The sequence below is a fragment of the Pangasianodon hypophthalmus genome, chromosome 16 (assembly GCF_027358585.1).
Source record: "Pangasianodon hypophthalmus isolate fPanHyp1 chromosome 16, fPanHyp1.pri, whole genome shotgun sequence".
NCBI classification, from domain to species: Eukaryota; Metazoa; Chordata; class Actinopteri; order Siluriformes; family Pangasiidae; genus Pangasianodon; species Pangasianodon hypophthalmus.
The window spans coordinates 18,947,822-18,967,655 of record NC_069725.1 but is presented as its reverse complement, the minus strand read 5'-3'; the positions used below and the strand labels follow the sequence as shown (position 1 = coordinate 18,967,655).

The window sequence follows — 19,834 nt, the reverse complement described above, 5'->3', positions numbered from 1 at the left end:
TGTCAGCTAAACCTTCCCGCAGGTCCTTAGTGTCATATGGGGATTTTGTTTTGCCCTTCTGGCAGTTCTATATTTACATCTACAGCAGGCAGTGCAGGACCAGAGCAGTAAAAATCTCAAAGGATCCCACACTTCCCAACAAAGGACTATTCTAATTGCTGCGGTCTGGAAAGCGCCTCTGAAACCACATGGTCAGGACTGAGAGGCTAAGAGGAGCTTCGTCCCCATGCCATATTGTATGTATACTCTATTTATTTATTTAATGCACAGTCTTTGGAGATGCTCCATCTTATTTCACCGCGCCTTTGTACAGACATGGACAAATTTGTTGGTACCCTTCCACGAAAAAGAAGAACTCACAATTTTCTCTGAAATAACTTGAAACTGACAAAAGGAATTGGCATCCATCAATGTTTATTCCATATTTAATAAAAATCAGACTTTGCTTTTGATTTTAAATAAAACAAATGAAAATGGCATGGACAAAAATGATGGGACCGTTAACCTAATATTTTGTTGCGCAACCTTTAAAGTATCTGTAGCTTTCAGTGAGACTTCTGCACCTGTCAGCAGGTGGTTTGTCCCACTCTTCCTGAGCAAACTGCTCCAGCTGTCTCAGGTTTGAAGTGTGCCTTCTCAAGACTGCAGGTTTCAGCTCCACAGATTCCACAGATGTTCGATAGGATTCAGATCAGGACTCATAGAAGGCCTCTTCAGAATAGTCCATTGTTTTGTTCTTAGCCATTCTTGGATGCTTTAACTGTGGGTTTTGGGTCTTTATCGTGTTTGAGGACTCATGACCTGAGACAGAGACAGAGACAGAGCTTTCTGACATTGGGCAGTACGTTTCGCTCCAGAATGCCTTGACAGTCTTGAGATTTCATTGTGCCCTGCACAGATTCAAGGCACCCCGTGCCAGACACAGCAAAGTTCAGCAAAACATAACTGAGCCTCCTCCATGTTTCATAGTAGGTATGGTGCTCTTTTCTTTGAAAGCTTCATTTTTTGTCTGTGAACATAGAGCTGTTGTGACTAAAATTCCAGTCTGGCTTTTTCATGTTTTTCTTTCAACAGTAGAGTCCTCCTAGGTTTTCTTCCATTGAACCCACTGTCGCTCAAAAAGTGACGGATGGCGCGATCAGTGACGCTCAAAAAGTGACGGATGGTGTGTTCAGCTTGTATCTCTTTGGAATTTTTCCTCTTGCGTTCATGTCCAGGGAGGTTGGCTACAGTCCCATGGACCTTAAACTTCTTAATATTTGTAACTGTAGTCACAGGAACATCAAGCTGCTTGGAGATGGTATGATATTTTCTTTCTGATCTCCTCAGACAACAGTGTCCTTTGCTTTCTCTGGTCCATGTTCAGTGTGGTGAACACGATGATACCAAACAGCAGAGTGACTACTTTTCTCCATTTAAATAGGCTGAATGACTGACTACAAGAATGAAGACGTGTGATACTAATTAAAGAAAACAGTCAGCTTGAAATATGGCTATTATCTGAATATTTATAATATTTTCTAGCGGTACCAACAAATCTGCCCAGGCCATTTTAGAATATCTTTGTAGAATAAGCAATAATTTCTCTCTTTTCACACTTTCTTTGCACCAACAAATTTTCCACATCTGTACCTGCTATGAATGTGCATATAACAAATAAATCTTGGAATCTCAAAAGTTTTTTAATCTTCTAGAGCTTGCCTTAACTTTTGCAGTTCCCCTTAACTGCCATTTCTTAATGAAATTTCAGACAGTAGAAACTGTGAGCTGGAAGTGCTTTGATAACTTTTTATAGCCTTCCTCTGCTTTGTAGGAATCAATTAGCTTCATTTTCAGATCCCCAGTCAGTAGCTTAAAGGAGCCCTTAGCTGTTAAATGTTAAAACAAGGTTTGAAGAGTCAGAAAATTTATTATGCTCTGAAATTATTCCCCATATCAGCTCTTGACCTGCCTTTTGAGTGAATTAAGGCTTAACGAGTTAATCAAGTTCTAAGACTTTACAACTGGTGTCCAACCCTTTACTGATGCCATTTTTAGGTTATTTATACAGCAATCTATCTGACATGCCACTATTACTATGTTATTTGTTTTGGTTTTTTTTTTTAAGTTCATCAAAAGAAGTTGTATTGATTGTATAAATTAAATACATGTTAATATTTGGAGAGCACTGTTTGTGTTTACTTATTTTCACTTCAAAAATCAATAAAATTGGCCAGGTGCCCAAACGTTTTCATAAAGGTATAAGACATGAAACTGGTTATTTGAGATAAAGGTATAAATGTATTTAAATTTCAATTAATGTGATTTATCATCCACTGTTATGAACTTGGACTTGGATATTGGTCTATGATTTTGCAAATGTGGATATCGAGTAGTAAAAAGCATGCCAACATCGTCGACCACGTAATAAAATTAAAAGTCCAACAAGGAAGATGTCAACATTCTGTCCTATAAACTAGCCATCTAATTTTTAAAAAATAATGTATGGAAATTTCAGATGACAACTAATTTTGGTGGATTTATGTTTCATATTTCAGCTACTGTACTAGCATAGTTATTAAACAAATTATTCCAATTGCTGCATGTACAATAACAAAAAAATATATAAAAAGATATAGCCCAAAATTCTTTAGCTATTTTAATAAGTTCATGGTCAATATAGCAGAATTGCAGGAAGATTAAAAAGTACAGGCAGTTAGAAATCAGACTATGGTTACTATATTTGGCCAAGGTCATTTATTCTTTTGGAAAGTTATAAAAGAATGGCAGGATTGTTTAGCTCTTAGGGCCAGACACACAGGTCAGCTTTTTCTATGTCTGGGGAAAAATACAAAATAAACTCAGTTGTTATATTGCTAACACATTCCAGCTTATAACACTTCCATCACTGCTGAATCGGATCATATCCAAGTTTGAGCAGCTATGAGTCTACATACAATCTACAAAAGCTATCTCAATAGATCAGTCACTTATCACAAAAGCTAAAACTTTCAAACAGGAGTCGCAGGCTTGGAAGAATAATCGGCACACTGGAGTAAGGATATTTCGCTGGTGCCGCCACTTTGCTTTTATTTTCTGAGATTGGTTTTACAATGACAGTTTAATAAGAAAAATATTATTATTGTAAGAGGGGCAACCCCACTCAACATGCGCCCCTGTAAATAAAGGCAGTCAGTTGGTATGTAGCACTTCCCCATCTGTAACCTCCTGTAGAGAAGCCAGTGTTATTAAAGTCACCAGACTATACGAGCTGTGCGAACTCAAAACTGATGTGTGGACTTCATAGCTGTCATACAGAGTTACAGGCTGATAGAAGGCTAGGCTGGAGGCTTCTCAGTGGGGCATGTTGGGACTCTTCTATTCTCCGTTGGTCAGTATTAATGGCAGTAGGGGGCAGAGGAGGCTTTTTCTACTTGGCAGTCTCTGTCTCCTCCTCCATCGGTTGTCCTGTGGCGTTCTCTGCTGTCTTAGAGGCCTGAGATATGAGAAGGATAAGGATAAGCATAAGAATATGAGCAAATATATATATATATATATATATATATATATATATATATAAAATCACAGATGATTACAATTAATAATACTACACTATAATCCAAATCAAAACTTCACTGAAATGAGTATGCTGAAAAAGTTTCTGCTTTAATTCACAATTAATCTGATCTTTCTACAACTTCTACAGTGTCTAAAAAAAAAAAGCGTTAGAAGGCTGTACAACAGTGCAGTTGAATTCTTGAATCCATTTGTTCAGACAGTGTTGAGTAATTTTCTATAACAGCATGCCTGACAGTAGTCCAAGGCAAATCACAGGTTTATATTAATGCACTTGTTCTAATATAGTACAGTTTCTATAGTAACAGCTTACACAAGGACTTGTATAGCAGACACTCACAATTTAAGGCTAATAATAAACTGTTTTAAAAAAATTATTGTGGAGTTTTATTTGGACAAATATTTTGCCAATTTAAATAGCATCTTACTAATTGATTAGGTGGTTATTACTCTCATCTAATACAATACGATTTAAGTGTCCGTGATGCAAACTAAATTCTATACAGTGTTGGTATTAATCTACACCATCAACACATATTTTAGCACAGACTAACTTTCTGACTTAGGAAACTCAAGTTCAAATTGTGCACATTTCAAAACAGTTAAGAGAACCAACCTTCTTTTTCTTCTTCTTTTGGGCCTTCCGGCTGACTGAGCTTTGCAACAAAGCCTGCAGAAAGGGAAAAAATAAATAAATAAATCAACCAACCAAAAACACACAGCTGCTGAAGAGAATAGTGTTGCATGACAGCAAAAGAGGAAGCGACATAATCCAAGAATTTAGTTTCACCCCAGCTTACCTTGAGCTCAGGATCCTGCACCTCGTGCTCGGACTTGTAGAGCTCCGGCTCGAAGGGACCATTGGTGATTCTCAGGGGTCCGTTGGCCATCAGCATCACGGTGAATTTAAACTGCGCCACATACTCGCCTGGAGAGAGAAAAATGTGAGGAAATGAGTAACCAGAGTAAAAATGATTAATGTCATATCTTATAAAGATCAAGTCCAATGTCCAAATTGTAATGATCTCTGCACTAAACCTGCTGAAAGTTTGTTTTATTTAGCTCTCTCTGCACTGAGGGTCAATTACATGATGCTTCCACAAGCACAATAACCTCAGGGTCCTCACGTCTTGTTGGTCTTTCTGTGAATAACAGTACAAACCGAATCAGTGTAACTCACCTTCCTTCTCATGCAGGACGGTGAAAGGCTGCAGCAGCTCGTGTTTGGCACACTCCACAACACCCAGCCGAGCCTTGCTCTCATCCTCGAACGCCCTGAGACAGACAGAGAGAAGGAGAAACGGGAGTCAGGGAGAGGACAATCAGCCACAAAAGGTGAAAGGCAGTAATGATTTATGAGTCCTATGTAAGACAGTATGGATAAATTGGATTTGGTTTGTACCATAGATAGCATTTCTCTTTAGGGAGAAGGACACTAGTTACAAATAAGGCAATTGCCCTTGCATGTTGCTGAACCTCCACCATGACGGGATGACCCGATGTTGCAGTGTAGTGTAGCTGCCATTTGAACTTTATGGCAATATTTTGAGGAGGACAGCAACAGTAAACTTATTACAGCAGTTTCACTGGCTCAATGCTGAATAATTTAAAACATACCGCAAACTGGGTTGAACCATTAGCAGAAGAATGCAAGATGATGCAAAAGTAGCGTTCTAGCTTGGTAACTGGTCTCAATTTAACATGAAAACAGACTAGCCACCACCCTGTCAGGACAAAGACTAGTATGGACTAATATGCGTTTTTTCAACTGTGCAATTTTGTATACCAACTCACACACCCATGAATGGGATAGCTGCTTGTATAGCAAGGATAATTATGCCGCACCTTTGCCGGTATCCCAACAATAGGACAAAGCTATTAATTGCTCTGACGCTAATTCTTCCTATTTCTATAGCATGTTTGTTAAACACAAATATGAAGGTTTAACTGCAGTTAAAAAGACATCATCCACCAGAGTTTATAGATACCTGGACACAACGTAACAAGTGAATTTCAAGGCAAAATGTACCTGAGAGTGAAAGGCATAGTGTCGTAGCGTTTCTCCACCTCGCTGAAAAACGCCCTCGAAGTCTTCATCTTCAACCCATACTGCTTGCTCGGGTCTCGCTTGTAAACGGTGGTCCTCTGTCCTGAGTCTTTAGCCTAGATTAAGAGGGGAGTGTTTGAGTCTTAAGATCATGTGTTACAGAGATGCTGGACTGTTAGATGAACTGGCTCTCACCTTCCCCTCTCCTGTGCTGATCAGAACATCCACAGCATACACTTCATGCACCTCAAACTCAGCTTTCTCATGATCCTTCCTGCACAGGGAGTAAGGGAGTAAGGACTTGAAGTAAAAACACATTATCCAGACTTTTTTTGCTATATTGAGTAAAATACTGTTTGACATTGTGCTTCAACAGACAGACGGTAAATATACAACACTTCTAAAAGACACAAACACATCCTGAATGTATGAATATGCAAATAAAAAAAAATTAAACTTAAATTTATTCAACAACCAAAACATTCCTTTTTTCCTGATTTAAGAAGAATCATTCCCAAAAAAAATGCAGCGTAAACCACTTCACCTCTGCTGGTCTGTAGGGTTCTGAATGATGGTCTTCTCTCCATCAATGATGTGCTGCTTCAGCTGATGGGACAGCATTCCTACGTACAACAGATGGGCACTAATTATAATAATGATAAATTAAAGTTTCATCCTTACAAAGGAACAACGTTGCTTAATAAAAATGACCATAAAATAATACTGAAGATAAATGTAATACAATACACAGATATACAGCTGTTAAATAAGTTTCTTCCTTCATGTAATAATGCACATGGAGCTCATTGGTGTGCATCTTACCCTCTATGGCTGTGCATTTGAAGGACTCTGCGATCTTATTCCAGGCTTCGGTGACCTGAGTGTTCTGAAACAGGCAGACAAGACATAATCCATCAGCATGACTGAGAAGGTGAACAACAGTGCAAAAAAAATATTGAACTTCTGAATGGAATACAAATGAGAAAAGAGGGCAGAAATGAAAATAGGACTTTAATCCAAATGATTACAGAGAACAAATCCAAGGTCAATGCTGGGTGTTACTAAAAACAACATCCAGCTGCTGAACAGGTCACAGACTGATCACTAATGCCAAGATTGCAGACAAACTGAGCTCTAATGCCAAGAAAGGACACAAACTGCGCTCTAATGCCAAGACAGGACACAAACTGCACTCTAATGCCAACACTAAAAAAAACAAAAAAAATGGACCCTAACGCCAAGACTGGACACAGACCGAGCCCTAAAGCCAAGACTGGACACAGACCGAGCCCTAAAGCCAGGACTGGACACAGACCGAGCCCTAAAGCCAGGACTGGACACAGACCGAGCCCTAAAGCCAGGACTGGACACAGACTGAGCCCTAAAGCCAGGACTGGACACAGACCGAGCCCTAAAGCCAAGAGTGAACACAGACCGAGCCCTAACGCCAAGACCAGACACAGACCGAGCCCTAACACCATGACCGGACACAGACCGAGCCCTAACACCATGACCGGACACAGACCGAGCCCTAACACCATGACCGGACACAGACCGAGCCCTAAAGCCAGGACTGGACACAGACCGAGCCCTAAAGCCAGGACTGGACACAGACCGAGCCCTAAAGCCAAGAGTGAACACAGACCGAGCCCTAACACCATGACCGGACACAGACCGAGCCCTAACACCATGACCGGACACAGACCGAGCCCTAACACCATGACTGGACACAGGCCGAGCCCTAATGCCAACGAGTCCTCAAATAACATGGCACGTTTTTCCCAGGATAAACACAGTGAACTTATTGAAATAGTTTAGTATTGGGTTTCAAACAGTCTAGGTGCTGGAGATCTATAGCAGAGGTATTCAACAATAATTTGTTAAGGTCCAGCTGCATAAAATTCCTATCACAATATCAACCAGCATGAGTGAACGGGGGAACAGTTACCTTTTATTGCTTAACCATTACTAATTAGTTTATGGCTATAAATAAAACAATTTGAAGTGGGTATGTTTTGTTTCATATTGGTGCTTCATGTTACCACTTTTGAAACATCAGACTCTTTTCTGAAAGTAATGCAGAATACATACATTCACTAACCAGACTGGAGAGAGTAAATTAAATTATCAAATCTCTAAAAGTTTAAAATCTATTCTCCTTCTCAACGCCTTCAGGTAAATAATTTACATAAATGCATGTGCAAGCCACAACAGATGATCTGCTGCAGGAGTCACAATGGTTCCTTTAAACTAGAGGCTCACTGAAAAAAACTAAAGTGGAAGGTCTACATCCTGTTTTTCATATCTTAATAGGTTCTTGTACAGTATTTTTTTGAGTGATTGGGTCGAGCCACTGAAATACTTTGCTGGGTTTGTACCCGGACGACTGTCCACCAGTTGACAACCCCTGATCCATGGCATCAGTCCACTCACCTGGTTTCCAGGCTTAACAAGCCGCAGAGCTGCTTCAGCACACAGGTAGGCAGCTTTGATCACATCCGCCTTCCGGCCTGTCACTGGAGCTTCCTGAGAGAAAAGCACAAAACGGTCACAACGAAACAGTCACTTGGGTTTAAAAGAAACGAGGTGCTTATTTCAGTTTGTAGAAATCCGATTAATGCACTCAAGCAGCTAGCAGTAATAGGAATGAAGTGAGAAACCTTGGTCGCTCCAACCACAAGGCTGTGAGCTACGTTGGAGATGAAGCCGTCCACATGAACTCCAAGATCACTGCAAACACCGGCAAAAGACACACACCCTTTACGGCAGGCAAATGTAACATAAGCAGGCTCAAGGCTAGAAATGTTTTCAGTTATCCAGATCATTTAAAACATCTTGAAGTAATATAATCTTAAGGTTTTGGCATTTATCTGCGGAGTTTCATGACTTCGCTAGTGGTGAAGTCCAGTCACCTAGATTCAATGCTAATAATCAGGTTTATTAAATAAAAAAAAAAGGTTAAGGGGAAAAAAATCCAATGAGTTACATTTTAACCACATCACCATCCTGCAGTGTGTAATCAGGGTCACTCTTCAGAGGAGAGAAGTGGCACACACAGTTGTTGACGGACACACAGGTGGGGAAGGCGATACCTGTTGGACAGGCAACAACATCACCCTTTTAAAATCTTTATAAAAATCTCCGTAAAACTTCTGAATAAGCAGACTGAGCATGTGTAGCATGCGAGCACCATTACCTTTCTTGATCTCCTTCTCCTTTTTAAACACCTTGCTCGTCTCAGCAGTGATGAAGGCGTCTCCTTTCTCACACAAGCTGAGCACAGAGACTCCAGGCTTGGCCGCCTCCACGACAGCCCGCAGAGCCACTGGTGGAGAGAAAACACACACACACACACACACCCCATTACAATTAAGGAAGGCTATGGTGTTTTTATTCACAAGCAGCCATTGGATACAGAGATGCTTCTTCAAACTTCAATTTAATCATATTAAAAAAACACTGTTGTCCTCCCCCCCAACAGTTTTGAGCAGATTCAGTACAAGTACTGGGGGCATGGTGGTTTTGTGGTTAGCACTGTTGCCTTGCACCTCCAGTGTTGAGGGTTTGATTTCCGCCTTCACCCTGTGTGCATGGAGTTTGCATGTTCTCCCCGTGCTTCGGGGGTTTCCTCCTCCAGTCCAAAGACGTGTTGTAGGCTGACTGGCATTTCCAAATTGTCCGTAGTTTATGAATGGGTGTGTGCGCGATTGTGCCCTGTAATGGGCTGGCACCCTGCCCAGGGTGTGCCCTGCCTTGGGCCCTGAGCCCCCTGGGATAAGCTTCAGGCTCCCTGTAACCCTGTGTTGGATAAGCTGTACAGAAAATGGATGGATGGATGGATGGATGGAAGATCAGTGATGAGTGTTTCAAGTCCATAATGCCCTAATGGGTTTATGCTAATACCAAATAAGGCAAACATAATAGTAACTCTTTCTTTAAAAAAATAAATAAATAATAATAACCACCAAACTTAACAGTTCTGTCGTCTCTCCTTTTGTGTAATCTGCACTTTGGTTGGATAATGTGTACTTAATCTATCTACTTTCAGTCTCTCCTCCAAAGGATTTTTAGGGCTGAAAAAAATGATGCTTGATTAAATAATCCACCTTGTTCATGTTTATTACGACTGTCACTGATAGACGGTAGATTTCAACAGCCTGGGCTAGAAAGAAATCAGCCCCAGCTTCACTTCTTCGTACCCTTCTGCGTATTTCTCTTCCAACCTTTGGATCACTGGAGGTGCTGTTGCACTTGGATCCACAAAAATCCAAAATAATCCATTTTACCTCATCTCAGAATGCTAAACATGAACCTTGAAGTCTTGATATCTTTGCCAGAGGAGGCTTGGCCTTGACCATTTACACCAGCTGCCTCTGAATAAGATACATAAGCAAGCACGTGTTCAGCATGGAAGCTGTCAAGCTAGCCTAGATAGATAGAAGACAAAAACTCCCAAACTATCCAAGTATCAAAAGTTTCAAATAGTAGCTATTTAAGTACATTAAAATTACAGGTATGTAGAAAGACTAAGTCCTAAGACATTTCAATGGTCCATTTGCTTTAACACTAAGATCTCAGATAGCTCGATATTACATACAGCAAGCTACATGTAGTGTAAAAATAATAATTATAATCCCCATACCCTGTGTAATGCACTTTATTAAAGAGTATAGGGTGAATTTGAGGTTTAGCTCACAGTCAGAAATCACACTGACATCTCTAACGGCAGCAGGAGCACTTACTCACACTGTAAGCCGTGTTAGCAAACATTTTCTACTAACAGAGTAATATTTCATTTGAGGCGCAAAGACGCTAAATAGAACGCCTAAGAGGGTGAAGAAGCCATTAACTCATCCACTATGTAGCGCACTAGAATAGGGATTACTGAATTATTTGGGATTCAGCCAGGCACACTGTGAAGCGGCGGGAAGCTAAGTTTACACCGGGACTTTGCTTTTCGCCAACAAGCTTCATTTCTAGCCTTTTAGCCACACTTACTGTTCGCTATGTCAGCGCCCATTTTGTATTTGGTGACGACCAAGTCGTCGGCGATAGTCTGCTCTTGCTGGTCGTCGTCTCCTGACATTTTCTTTCAGTCGACAGATGTACGGCGAGGAACTTTTTTCCCCCCTTCAGTTGTAACCACGCTCGATTCTGTCTAAACGTCCAAGATGGCCGATGGACGTTTTCAAAATAAAAGTCCTTCCGGTAGCCTTTGAATAAAAGTAGCTAACTCTGTATACCTTACAGTAGAGTGCAAAAGAGTAGCCACAGCTCCAGTAGAAGTTTGAAATAAAATAAAGATGAAATATAGATGTGTTCTGCATTGTGATCAGTGTAAAAAGTAAGGTAAAATAATCAGAAAAGCAAAATGTTTGTCATGACCCTCTCCAGTGGGCCTTGCTTGAGTGCTAGCAGCTTTCACTTCACAAGTTGATTTATCATTTGCAGTGTGCCAATACTTATGTACACTGAAATGCTAAGTTGCTCATGTAACAGAACATGACACACACTCACAGTGCAAGAGCATAGACAAGTAAGTACAATAACAAAGTACAATATAGACTGTAACATAGTGACAAGGAGAGGAAAGCTAAAAGTTGTGTTTACACTTTACACTTTACACACTGAAGATGTGTAAAGTGTCCAAGTGGCAGATAAGGAGCAGAGGGAAAAACAAGTGAAAAGTACATCAAGGGACATACTTGGTGGTACTGGTGGGACACATATTACCTGTCTGCAGGCTGTTTAGGAGCCTGATGGCCTGCAGGTAAAAACTGTTCATTATCCCGCTTGTCAGTAACTGGATGCTCCGAAAACATTTACCAGATGGCAATTCAGAGAACTACATTTCGTAGTGTTCCAACCTGAAACTGAACTTGACTCTAATTGGGATTATATGTATAATGTCACAATTCTACACAAAATAGCCCATAATATTAAAGTAGGGGTAAAAATGAATAGAGTTTCCAAAATTATTTGCAAAATAATTTAATTTAAATAAAAATGTTAAAGATGTGATTGGATAAGGATTCTCTGGCATTGCTGTGAAACCCCTAAATTAGGTCTGTCTAATGTGGCCAAAAGTCACATAGTTTTTGGACATGGAGTTTGGAGTTGACCTGTGTGCAATTAGTGTCATATGATCACAATATAAATTCACCTGTTCCTGAAAGGCCCAAGAGTTTGTTAAAGAACATACTTAAACAAACAGCATTATGAAGACCAAGGGCTATCAAGACAAGTCCAGGACAAATTTCTGGGCAGGTATCAATCAAAGTTAGGTTATTAAAAATATCCTACACGTTGAACATCCCGCAGAGAACCATTAAATCCTAGAATAGAAAAAGGCACAAGCACAACTCTGCCTAGAAGAGGCCAGGTAAGGGGGCAATAATCAGAGAAGCAACTAAGAGGCCAAAGGTAGCTGAAGGAGCTGGAAAGACCCAGAGCTTAGATGGGAGGAGGTGTTTACCACACAACCATATCCTGGACACCTCACAAAGCTGGATGTAATAATTTCAAAGGGCATGCTTCTATAGAACCTGATGACTCTTGAACCAGTGAACATGTGAGCTTATTTATTTTCGCTCTTGTGCACATGCTCTAGTACAATAGTAGAAAAGGAGGAAAAGAAAACATATAAACAGAACAGAAACTGGACAGCTTTTCAGCTCCTTTCAGCTTTTCATGTCGTCCATGTCTTTCAGAGAGAGAGAGAGAGATTGAGAGAGAGAGAGAGAGAGAGGTTGTTAATGCAACCATCAAAGATAGATGTTTAAGTGTGCCACATTAATTAGCTCATTCCTCCTACACTCCCACTACAGACTCCAGCTAAACCATGCCCCCACCTACCACACTGAGCTTTACGGAAGAGTGGCAAAAAAGCAATATGAAATCCCATTTCACAACTCCACAAAATTGAACATTTTTGCCTCTGCATAATGTGCAACATTTGTGAAGCATGGTGGTTGTAGCATCGTGTTATGGGGATGCTGCGTAGGGGTTGAAGATAAGATGGATGGAGACAAATACAGGGCAATCCTTGAAGAAATCCTGGTCCAGTCTTCAAGAGACTTCAGACTGGTGCAGCGGTTTACCTTGCAACAGTACAACGACCATAAGCATACTGCTAAAACTACACTGGAGTGGTTCAAAACCAAGAACACGAATGTGCTAAAATGGCCCAGTCAGTTCCCAGACCTCAATCTGACTGTGAGTCTAAGGCAAGATTAAAAAATGTAGTTAGTATTTGGGTAAAGTAGGCAATCTGTGTTGAAGTGGAGTGACATAAATAGTGAACATCTATGTTGGGATCAGTACCAAAAAGCTTAGTGGCAGAGGCATATTAATAGCAACACACCAGCATTAACTAATAAACTATGCTTGTGCTGGCATGAAAATAGAGCCCTCATAGTCTGTTGTTACAAATTAAATGCTTGTAAAAGGTCATTCAAATAACTTGTTTACAAAAAAAGAAGAAGAAGAAACTTGGATTCCTCTGAAAAGTTTTTGTTATTGTGATTGGCAGTTTACTTTATAAGAATCAACTTGGAAGGAAACACGAAGAGAAATCTTCAGCTTGAGTTGTGCCTTATTCATGTGCTAGCAGCTTTCAGTTTCATAAGCCATTACACAGGTAACTAAATTAGCAAAATGACCTAACTGTTCTCGAAAGCAGAAAGTAACTCGCATGTTAGGTGTTGCGACACTGTATCATCCATTTCTTTTCCTTTTTTTTCAGATTCAAGTTTCTTGGGACTTGCTTTTCTCAGTCTTGGAATTGAAATTGGGTAGTGAAAAGCAAATAAGATGCATAGTGAGAAACAGTAGTTAATGTGTTTTGAGTTCTGTAGAGTATAGTAGAGCATCTGGATGACAAAACTAAAAAGGAACAACAATGCATGATGTCAAATTAGTATTGTATTTATTTGAGCGTACAGGCCACACACATATATGTTAAGGTCCCATTTTATTTTTCTGACAGAAAAGGAAAAATTTGTAGAAATTTAAACTTTACACTTTATGAACATACAGTAAATTTTTTATTAATATATTGACAGCATGTGTGGAAAACAAAGACAAAAATATATAATTTCTTCCAGATTTATCAAAACTTGGCATTTCATTACATATAAAACACATATAAACATTATAGTTTATAAAACTTCAAAAGTTTACACTTCATGCTTACTACGTAACTGCACACACACACACACACACACACACACACAATAGGTGTCCCATTAACTGGCCATCACACTTGCTACCATTTTGTCTTCTCATTCTCGAAACAGTATTAGCTGAATAATCACATAGTTAGATAAACCCGTAGAAACCTGGGGTCTGGTGTATAAAACTTTGCGTTGATTTCATCCTCAACCATTGTGTACGTACAAATGGCGTGGATGACTCTGTATATGGATGACTAGTTTCAGATTTATAAAATGATGTGTCATGTCCCATGAACAGTGTAATCCTAATCAGCACAAGATTATGTGAGTATCCTCGGTGAAGTCGTCATAATTTGTTCTCTTTTTTTGTATTTTTAAAATATATATATATATATATATATATTTTTGTATGTATACACTGCCAGTCAAGAGTGAAGACCATGGATTAACATTTTGGTGAAACTTTAAGAAATGAGATCGAGATAAATACTCTAGAATCAGTAAATCCAATTAAGAATTAGAAATATTTGTGACTTTATTTTATTGGGAAAGAAATCTAGCTCTAATTGGAAAAGGCCAATATGGATCACTCTAATTAGGCATTTGTAGCACACAACATATATTTTTCATTCCAAAGCTGTCTAGATAAATGTAGGCTTACAGTAACTTACAGTCTTACAGTAACTTTCCATTAAATTGAGAGTGGACAATGAAGATGCCCTTACATACAAAAATTATGATATTTGAATTATTTAATTGCCAAGACTGGGTAAACTGTAATAAAATGTAAAAAAAATCTCTTTTGACTGGCAGTCTATAAATATGTATAATCTCATATACATATAGTCACACCTCTCAAAACTGACCTTCTACCCATTTAGTTATGAACCTATATATATGAATATTATGCAAAGTATCAATATCAGTATCAATCAATTAAAAGACAAAATCCTTAGATCCTTGGAAAATGCAATGATTTCTTCCTTCCTCGATACATCTGACATTTGACTATCTCGCAGTGCACAGATAGGCAGAGGAAAATTTTTTTTACAGTCAAATCCTGATGGTTATACCAAAGTCCAGCCTTACAGTCTTTATTGCCTGAGTCATGTTTCAGAAGAAAAAAAAAATACATTATAATTTCACAATTTAAAACGTGGCTCTTTGTATGCCAATGGGAAAACAGCAACACATCTAATCTCAGTTGTTCTGCGTCATCAATACGCAACTTTTAAGAGCACAAAATACACATATAACTTTACTGAAAAAGGTGTTCACATGTAATTATTAGCAAGGAAGTACTCCTTAGTAGAAGTTAGCATAACCTAGCTGTTTTGACACTGAAAAATAGGCTAGAAAATCGAAACGCTGGTGCAGGAGGGTGTAATTGGTAGTATAAATTTCTGATTTGTCAGGCAACAGGATTGACAGGCAAGCAATCCTGTCCTGATCGCATGGATGTTAGTGATCCATGTTTACAGAGACTGGAGGTTTTTTTTCTCCTCTGAGTAGATATTTTATTGACAGCTGCCAGAATGTGAGGAGAAGGTATTCCCAGGTATTACAAAAAGTGTTCTGACTTAAAAATCACTGACCCCGAATTTAACTCTGATTAGAGTATTAAACATCTTTCATTAACATTCAACTTTAATCACAAATGTACTGAATTCAAAGAGAGGCATATTTTTACTCCCCAAATCGCACGCAATAGTCAGGAGTACTCAAGAGTATGTGTGAGACAGTACGTACATTTCTATGCCAATTTATAAATCCTAATGTATGGTTGGGAAACAGCATAGACACTTTGTAAGATTAGGTCTCTGGTGAGCAAACCAGCTGCCACAGTTCAGGACTTATGCACTGATGTTTTACTATGTGCATACAGCATCCTGCTTGTGGAACAGTCTGCTGTGCCAGTAGTCTGGGTTGTCAAAAGACGTGTTGCTGTTCTTTTCATCCACACCAGCACATGCGCCTCTGAAGGCTCTCATTGTAACTCTGTGTGGCTCTTCTCCTGACACCATTCTCCCCTTGACTGGAAAGTTCTGGTACTCAAGCCGAACACCTGATGTACAAACCTTCCCACATGCATTCATGTCCTCGTATTCATCCGGCTGCTCAGTGATGGCTGCGTCCTCATCTGCCTTGCAGCTCCTTCTGTTGTTCCCCTTCGGAGCAGATAGCTCATGAGTGTTCTGGTAGATGGCATCTTCTCTGGGCTTGTGTGAACTGGTGTGGGGTTTTTCTAACATTGATTCGTTTCTTATGTCCATGTATTCGTACTCAACCACAGCCTGCTGTGGCTGCCCTTCCCCCGGAGCTGTGCCAACTTCAGCACTGTCTTCACAAGGCTCTTTTTCAGATGCTCCTTCATTGTCTGCTGGAACTGGCACAAGCCTGTCCTCACTTTCATCATCAATGCCATTTTGTGTTTGGACAGCCTCCTGTGGTGAAAGGCTGCCACTGCAGATCACAAGATCAGCACAGGGAGACTGTCGGGAGACAGGAAGATTGGCCGCGCCATTGCCATTGCCATCTCCTGGTGAGTTAAGGAGTGCAGCGGGCTGTTTGCTCATCAGCTCATACTCTTGTGATGGATCTGAGATAGTGTGCGGCTGACTTTTCCCATTTTTGGCTGCCCTGTTGTGTCGAAGGCTGGCTCTGGAACTGGATCGATTCACCAGATCATCTTTAAAAAAGAACAAATAGGTTAAAAAACGTGAGCATAAGTTTGCCGAATCAGAACACAGAAAAGATCTACCACTCTGCAAGCACAAGAACAAACAAAATGTCACCTCTTCCTGAATTGTGGGCACTTCTCGGTAGAATATACCCATCTGTGTCCTCCTCGGCCACCTCTGTTCCCGGTGAAAGGCCATCAGATGTGACAAACACACAATTGGACAGGTATGCACTGTCTCCTCGGCTGCGTCCCCTGCGTAGGCTTCCTGTCTGAGAGACGATCTCGCACATTTCCATGTCCACCATAGTGCCCCTGCCTTCTGAGCTTTCAGACGTGGTTCTCGCTGAGCCTAGACGTTTCCTCTGGGACCACAGCTGAAGTGCAGACACAGCGCTGATTAATAATGCCACATTGCTCCTTACATAATGTACAGTACAATATTCTCTTCAACACAACACCGTTCTGTTTGAGCCGAATGTGTCTTTCCATAAATATTGTAATTATTACTGACAACTGATATATGAGTCCATTTTAAAATATATTGTCAAATGAAATAAATAAATATAAATAAATATAAAAAATAAATACACCTGCACATTGAGATAATGCTGGCCTCTATTTCTGATATATATATATATATATATATATATATATATATATATATATATATATATAAAAACATAAACATGTATGAGATGATTTCAGATCATTTATATGGTAGATGACTCAAGCAAAGTCAGAAATGGCCAGTCGATACTAGAGGTGTGTGCGGGACTGATATTTTAATCCGACTCACACTTCCTCTGAAAAGAATTCTGACCAATCCCTTTCTCTTCTGCAGTTAATTTAAAATCAACAAACTTAGTTGATTACATTTCCCAAAATATTAACAAATTAGTAAATTAAACAAGGGACGTATGAATATCGATACCGGTATCAAGATATCTGTCTAATAATGTGCTCATTTACACCTACGTGTAAAAAATGCTGTGATACCACATGACAATGTGACATAAATCTAGTGTACGTTGTTGTGCTAATGAACAGATGACATAAAATGACAGTGATCTGGACATATTTCACAATAAATGATGGCGATCAAAGCAAACTGTGCTCTAAGAAAATATTAAGAGGAGGTATGAAAATATTCTATGATCCAACAAATTTGTTTGGAAATACTTTGCGCTTGCATTACATATTGTCATATGATCTGAATGTAAAGTGAACAGAACATGATGGACCACAAGAGCATGATGCATGTGTCAAAAGTGAAGAGTGTAATATGTAGTATCTGACCTGTCTGAGGTCATCGCCAGCATTCGAGGTCATGGGCAGATATCCCACTGGTACAGATTGGCCTGAGGCGCTCTACAGTGTGAGAGAAAGAGAAACCATTTTATTTTCAAATACTGAACTCACTCTCATCTACTAAAAAGCACAAAAACAAAGAAATGTAAGTCTTACCCTATAGGAGCCGATTCGCATGCGGGAGTGACTCCTTGATGGAGACATGTGGAGAGGAGGAGTGGCGAAACCATCATCCAACACTTCATCATCTTCACTTTCAAGGTCAGCCTCCACTAGCTTAGGCTCTCGCAGATGGCTCTCATCTGCCGCAGCACTATTTTGATCCTTCTGCATTGAGTTAAAGAGACGTGATGTAGTAAGCTAGATCCATTCAGAAGGTTTAGATAAAGTATCTTTAAAGGTCAGTAGAGTCTAACCTTGACAACAAGGTAGCGGGGTGGATCCCTTGCCATTCGGGTAAACTCATTAGCCAGCTCTTTAAAGGTTGGCCTGATGTTCTCATCAATCATCCAGCCTGAAAAAGAAAGAAGCAAGATTCAAAAGGTTGAAAAAAACCCCAAAGCAACTACTGCACATACTGTGTGTGCCACTGTGTAATGTGTGAAGTCACAAGATGTCAACTACATCATGGTATGACATGTCCTCAGGAAAGAGCCCTAACAATTAGTATTTTTAATTTATACCACAGCACTGCTGAATTCTCAAATCTGATTTGTCAGCATGGCTCTGACAGTAGTTGTGAGGCAGAGGCAAATCACAGGTTTATATTAATGTAATGTACTTACATTATCATTTCTATAGTAACAGCTTGCACAGACATGAAGGATGCTCCAGATAAATAGATTAAAAAATGTGTGTAATCATTGACATGGTGAAATTTTCAGTGAGGTGATGTTTACTTAGTGTCTATTTGATGTTTTTTTTGTGGAAGGAGTCTCCAGTGTTAGTGCTTTGTAACACTCAGTGGTAAAATTATAACTAAGATTTCCAACATGGTAAAGTCTTCAAGGTGGGGGAAACTGTGGTTTCTGTTAAAATGATCTGCATTTTTTGTCATATTAACTTTAAGAGTGAGAAAAAAGAGAGGCTGGTTAGACAATGACTGTTTACAGCTGCTATAACATAAGTGATAACAGGAATTAACTTGTTTCATGGACGTTCCACAACGTTAAATGTAACCATAAATGGATAAAAATGATGCTGTGTTTTTCTTTAATTAAAAAAATAAAATTGTCATCATTGGCAAACTGCTGTGGTATAAAAAAGGAATACAAAAAATTCATGGTGTGCTTTTGTAGGAAAATAATCAACTTTGGTGTGGTAACAGTACCTCCAATCAGCACATAGTTGATTATTTTCCTATAACAGCACTAATCGTATTTTATTCCTTACTTCACATACTTAAACAATCTTGCATTCATTACTTTGGATCGTTTCATATTTTCTAGTTTTACTTCTTACATTCTTGTAAAATGCTGACAGTCATCAGAGGAGTAAAATTATGAATATGAGAGCTTTTTTTGTGTATGCATGAGGTAAAATCATGAATATAGAAAACATTTTGTGTGTGTAAGAGAGATAAAGTTGGAATAATGTCCTAAACGGCACCTCACAGCATGTGACTTACACTTGACCATGACCATGTAGACATCGATGGTGCAAATCTGCGGTTGGGCCAAACGCTCGCCCTTCTCCAGCAGACCCGGCACATCGTTAGGATGCATGGACGTGTATGGCTCCGCCCCGTATGACATCATCTCCCACACTGTCACACCTACAGCAGCAGAACACAGGGAAATATTAGGTCTCTTATCCAGGATGGATCACACAGATGTAGAGCTTTATCAGTGTGTATGATTCACAAAGCACCACGTCTTACCGTAACTCCAGACGTCACTCTGGTGAGTATATCTTCTAAACAGGATACTCTCTAATGCCATCCATTTTATTGGAGTCTAAACACAATAAGCAGACTGTTAGTGGGAATATAAGTGGGACTATAAGCAGTTGATCCCATTTTCTCAATTTTCTCTCCATTTTCATGGCCAATTGTGCTCTCTTGGACTT

General features: G+C 39.6%; 2 protein-coding genes across 2 annotated transcripts in view; both read right to left on the bottom strand.

Moving 5' to 3' along the window:
• Positions 1-3,035: 3,035 nt before the first annotated feature.
• On the bottom strand, positions 3,036-10,779 carry pa2g4b (proliferation-associated 2G4, b). The gene is made up of 13 exons (XM_026920251.3): positions 10,601-10,779; positions 8,799-8,927; positions 8,589-8,694; positions 8,263-8,332; positions 8,036-8,128; positions 6,425-6,488; positions 6,147-6,225; positions 5,798-5,876; positions 5,585-5,718; positions 4,736-4,830; positions 4,356-4,483; positions 4,172-4,225; positions 3,036-3,475 (listed from the first exon to the last, which is right to left on the bottom strand). Exons 1-13 carry the CDS (start codon positions 10,686-10,688, stop codon positions 3,410-3,412), a joined length of 1,185 nt encoding a protein of 394 aa, XP_026776052.1. The 5' UTR covers positions 10,689-10,779; the 3' UTR covers positions 3,036-3,409.
• A 2,728-nt stretch (positions 10,780-13,507) lies between these two features.
• The window catches only part of erbb3b (erb-b2 receptor tyrosine kinase 3b), a 38,609-nt gene continuing 32,282 nt past the window's right edge, over positions 13,508-19,834 (bottom strand). The window contains exons 22-28 of the mRNA XM_053240695.1: positions 19,647-19,722; positions 19,395-19,541; positions 18,184-18,281; positions 17,924-18,094; positions 17,756-17,827; positions 16,572-16,833; positions 13,508-16,465 (exon numbers count right to left, since the gene is read on the bottom strand). Coding sequence (XP_053096670.1) covers positions 15,648-16,465; positions 16,572-16,833; positions 17,756-17,827; positions 17,924-18,094; positions 18,184-18,281; positions 19,395-19,541; positions 19,647-19,722 — 1,644 coding nt within the window. The 3' untranslated portion in view covers positions 13,508-15,647. The remainder of the gene's footprint in view (positions 16,466-16,571; positions 16,834-17,755; positions 17,828-17,923; positions 18,095-18,183; positions 18,282-19,394; positions 19,542-19,646; positions 19,723-19,834) is intronic.

What these genes read in the sequence shown, in the direction of transcription:
- pa2g4b (XM_026920251.3), bottom strand. Translation starts at nt 10,688, where the DNA reads ATGTCAGGAGACGACGACCAGCAAGAGCAGACTATCGCCGACGACTTG. An exon ending in TTGTTAAGCCTGGAAACCAG is followed by an intron (nt 6,489 to 8,035) that starts GTGAGTGGACTG and finishes TGCCTGTTTCAG; the next exon opens with AACACTCAGGTCACCGAAGC. An exon ending in CAAATGCACAGCCATAGAGG is followed by an intron (nt 6,226 to 6,424) that starts GTAAGATGCACA and finishes TGTTGTACGTAG; the next exon opens with GAATGCTGTCCCATCAGCTG.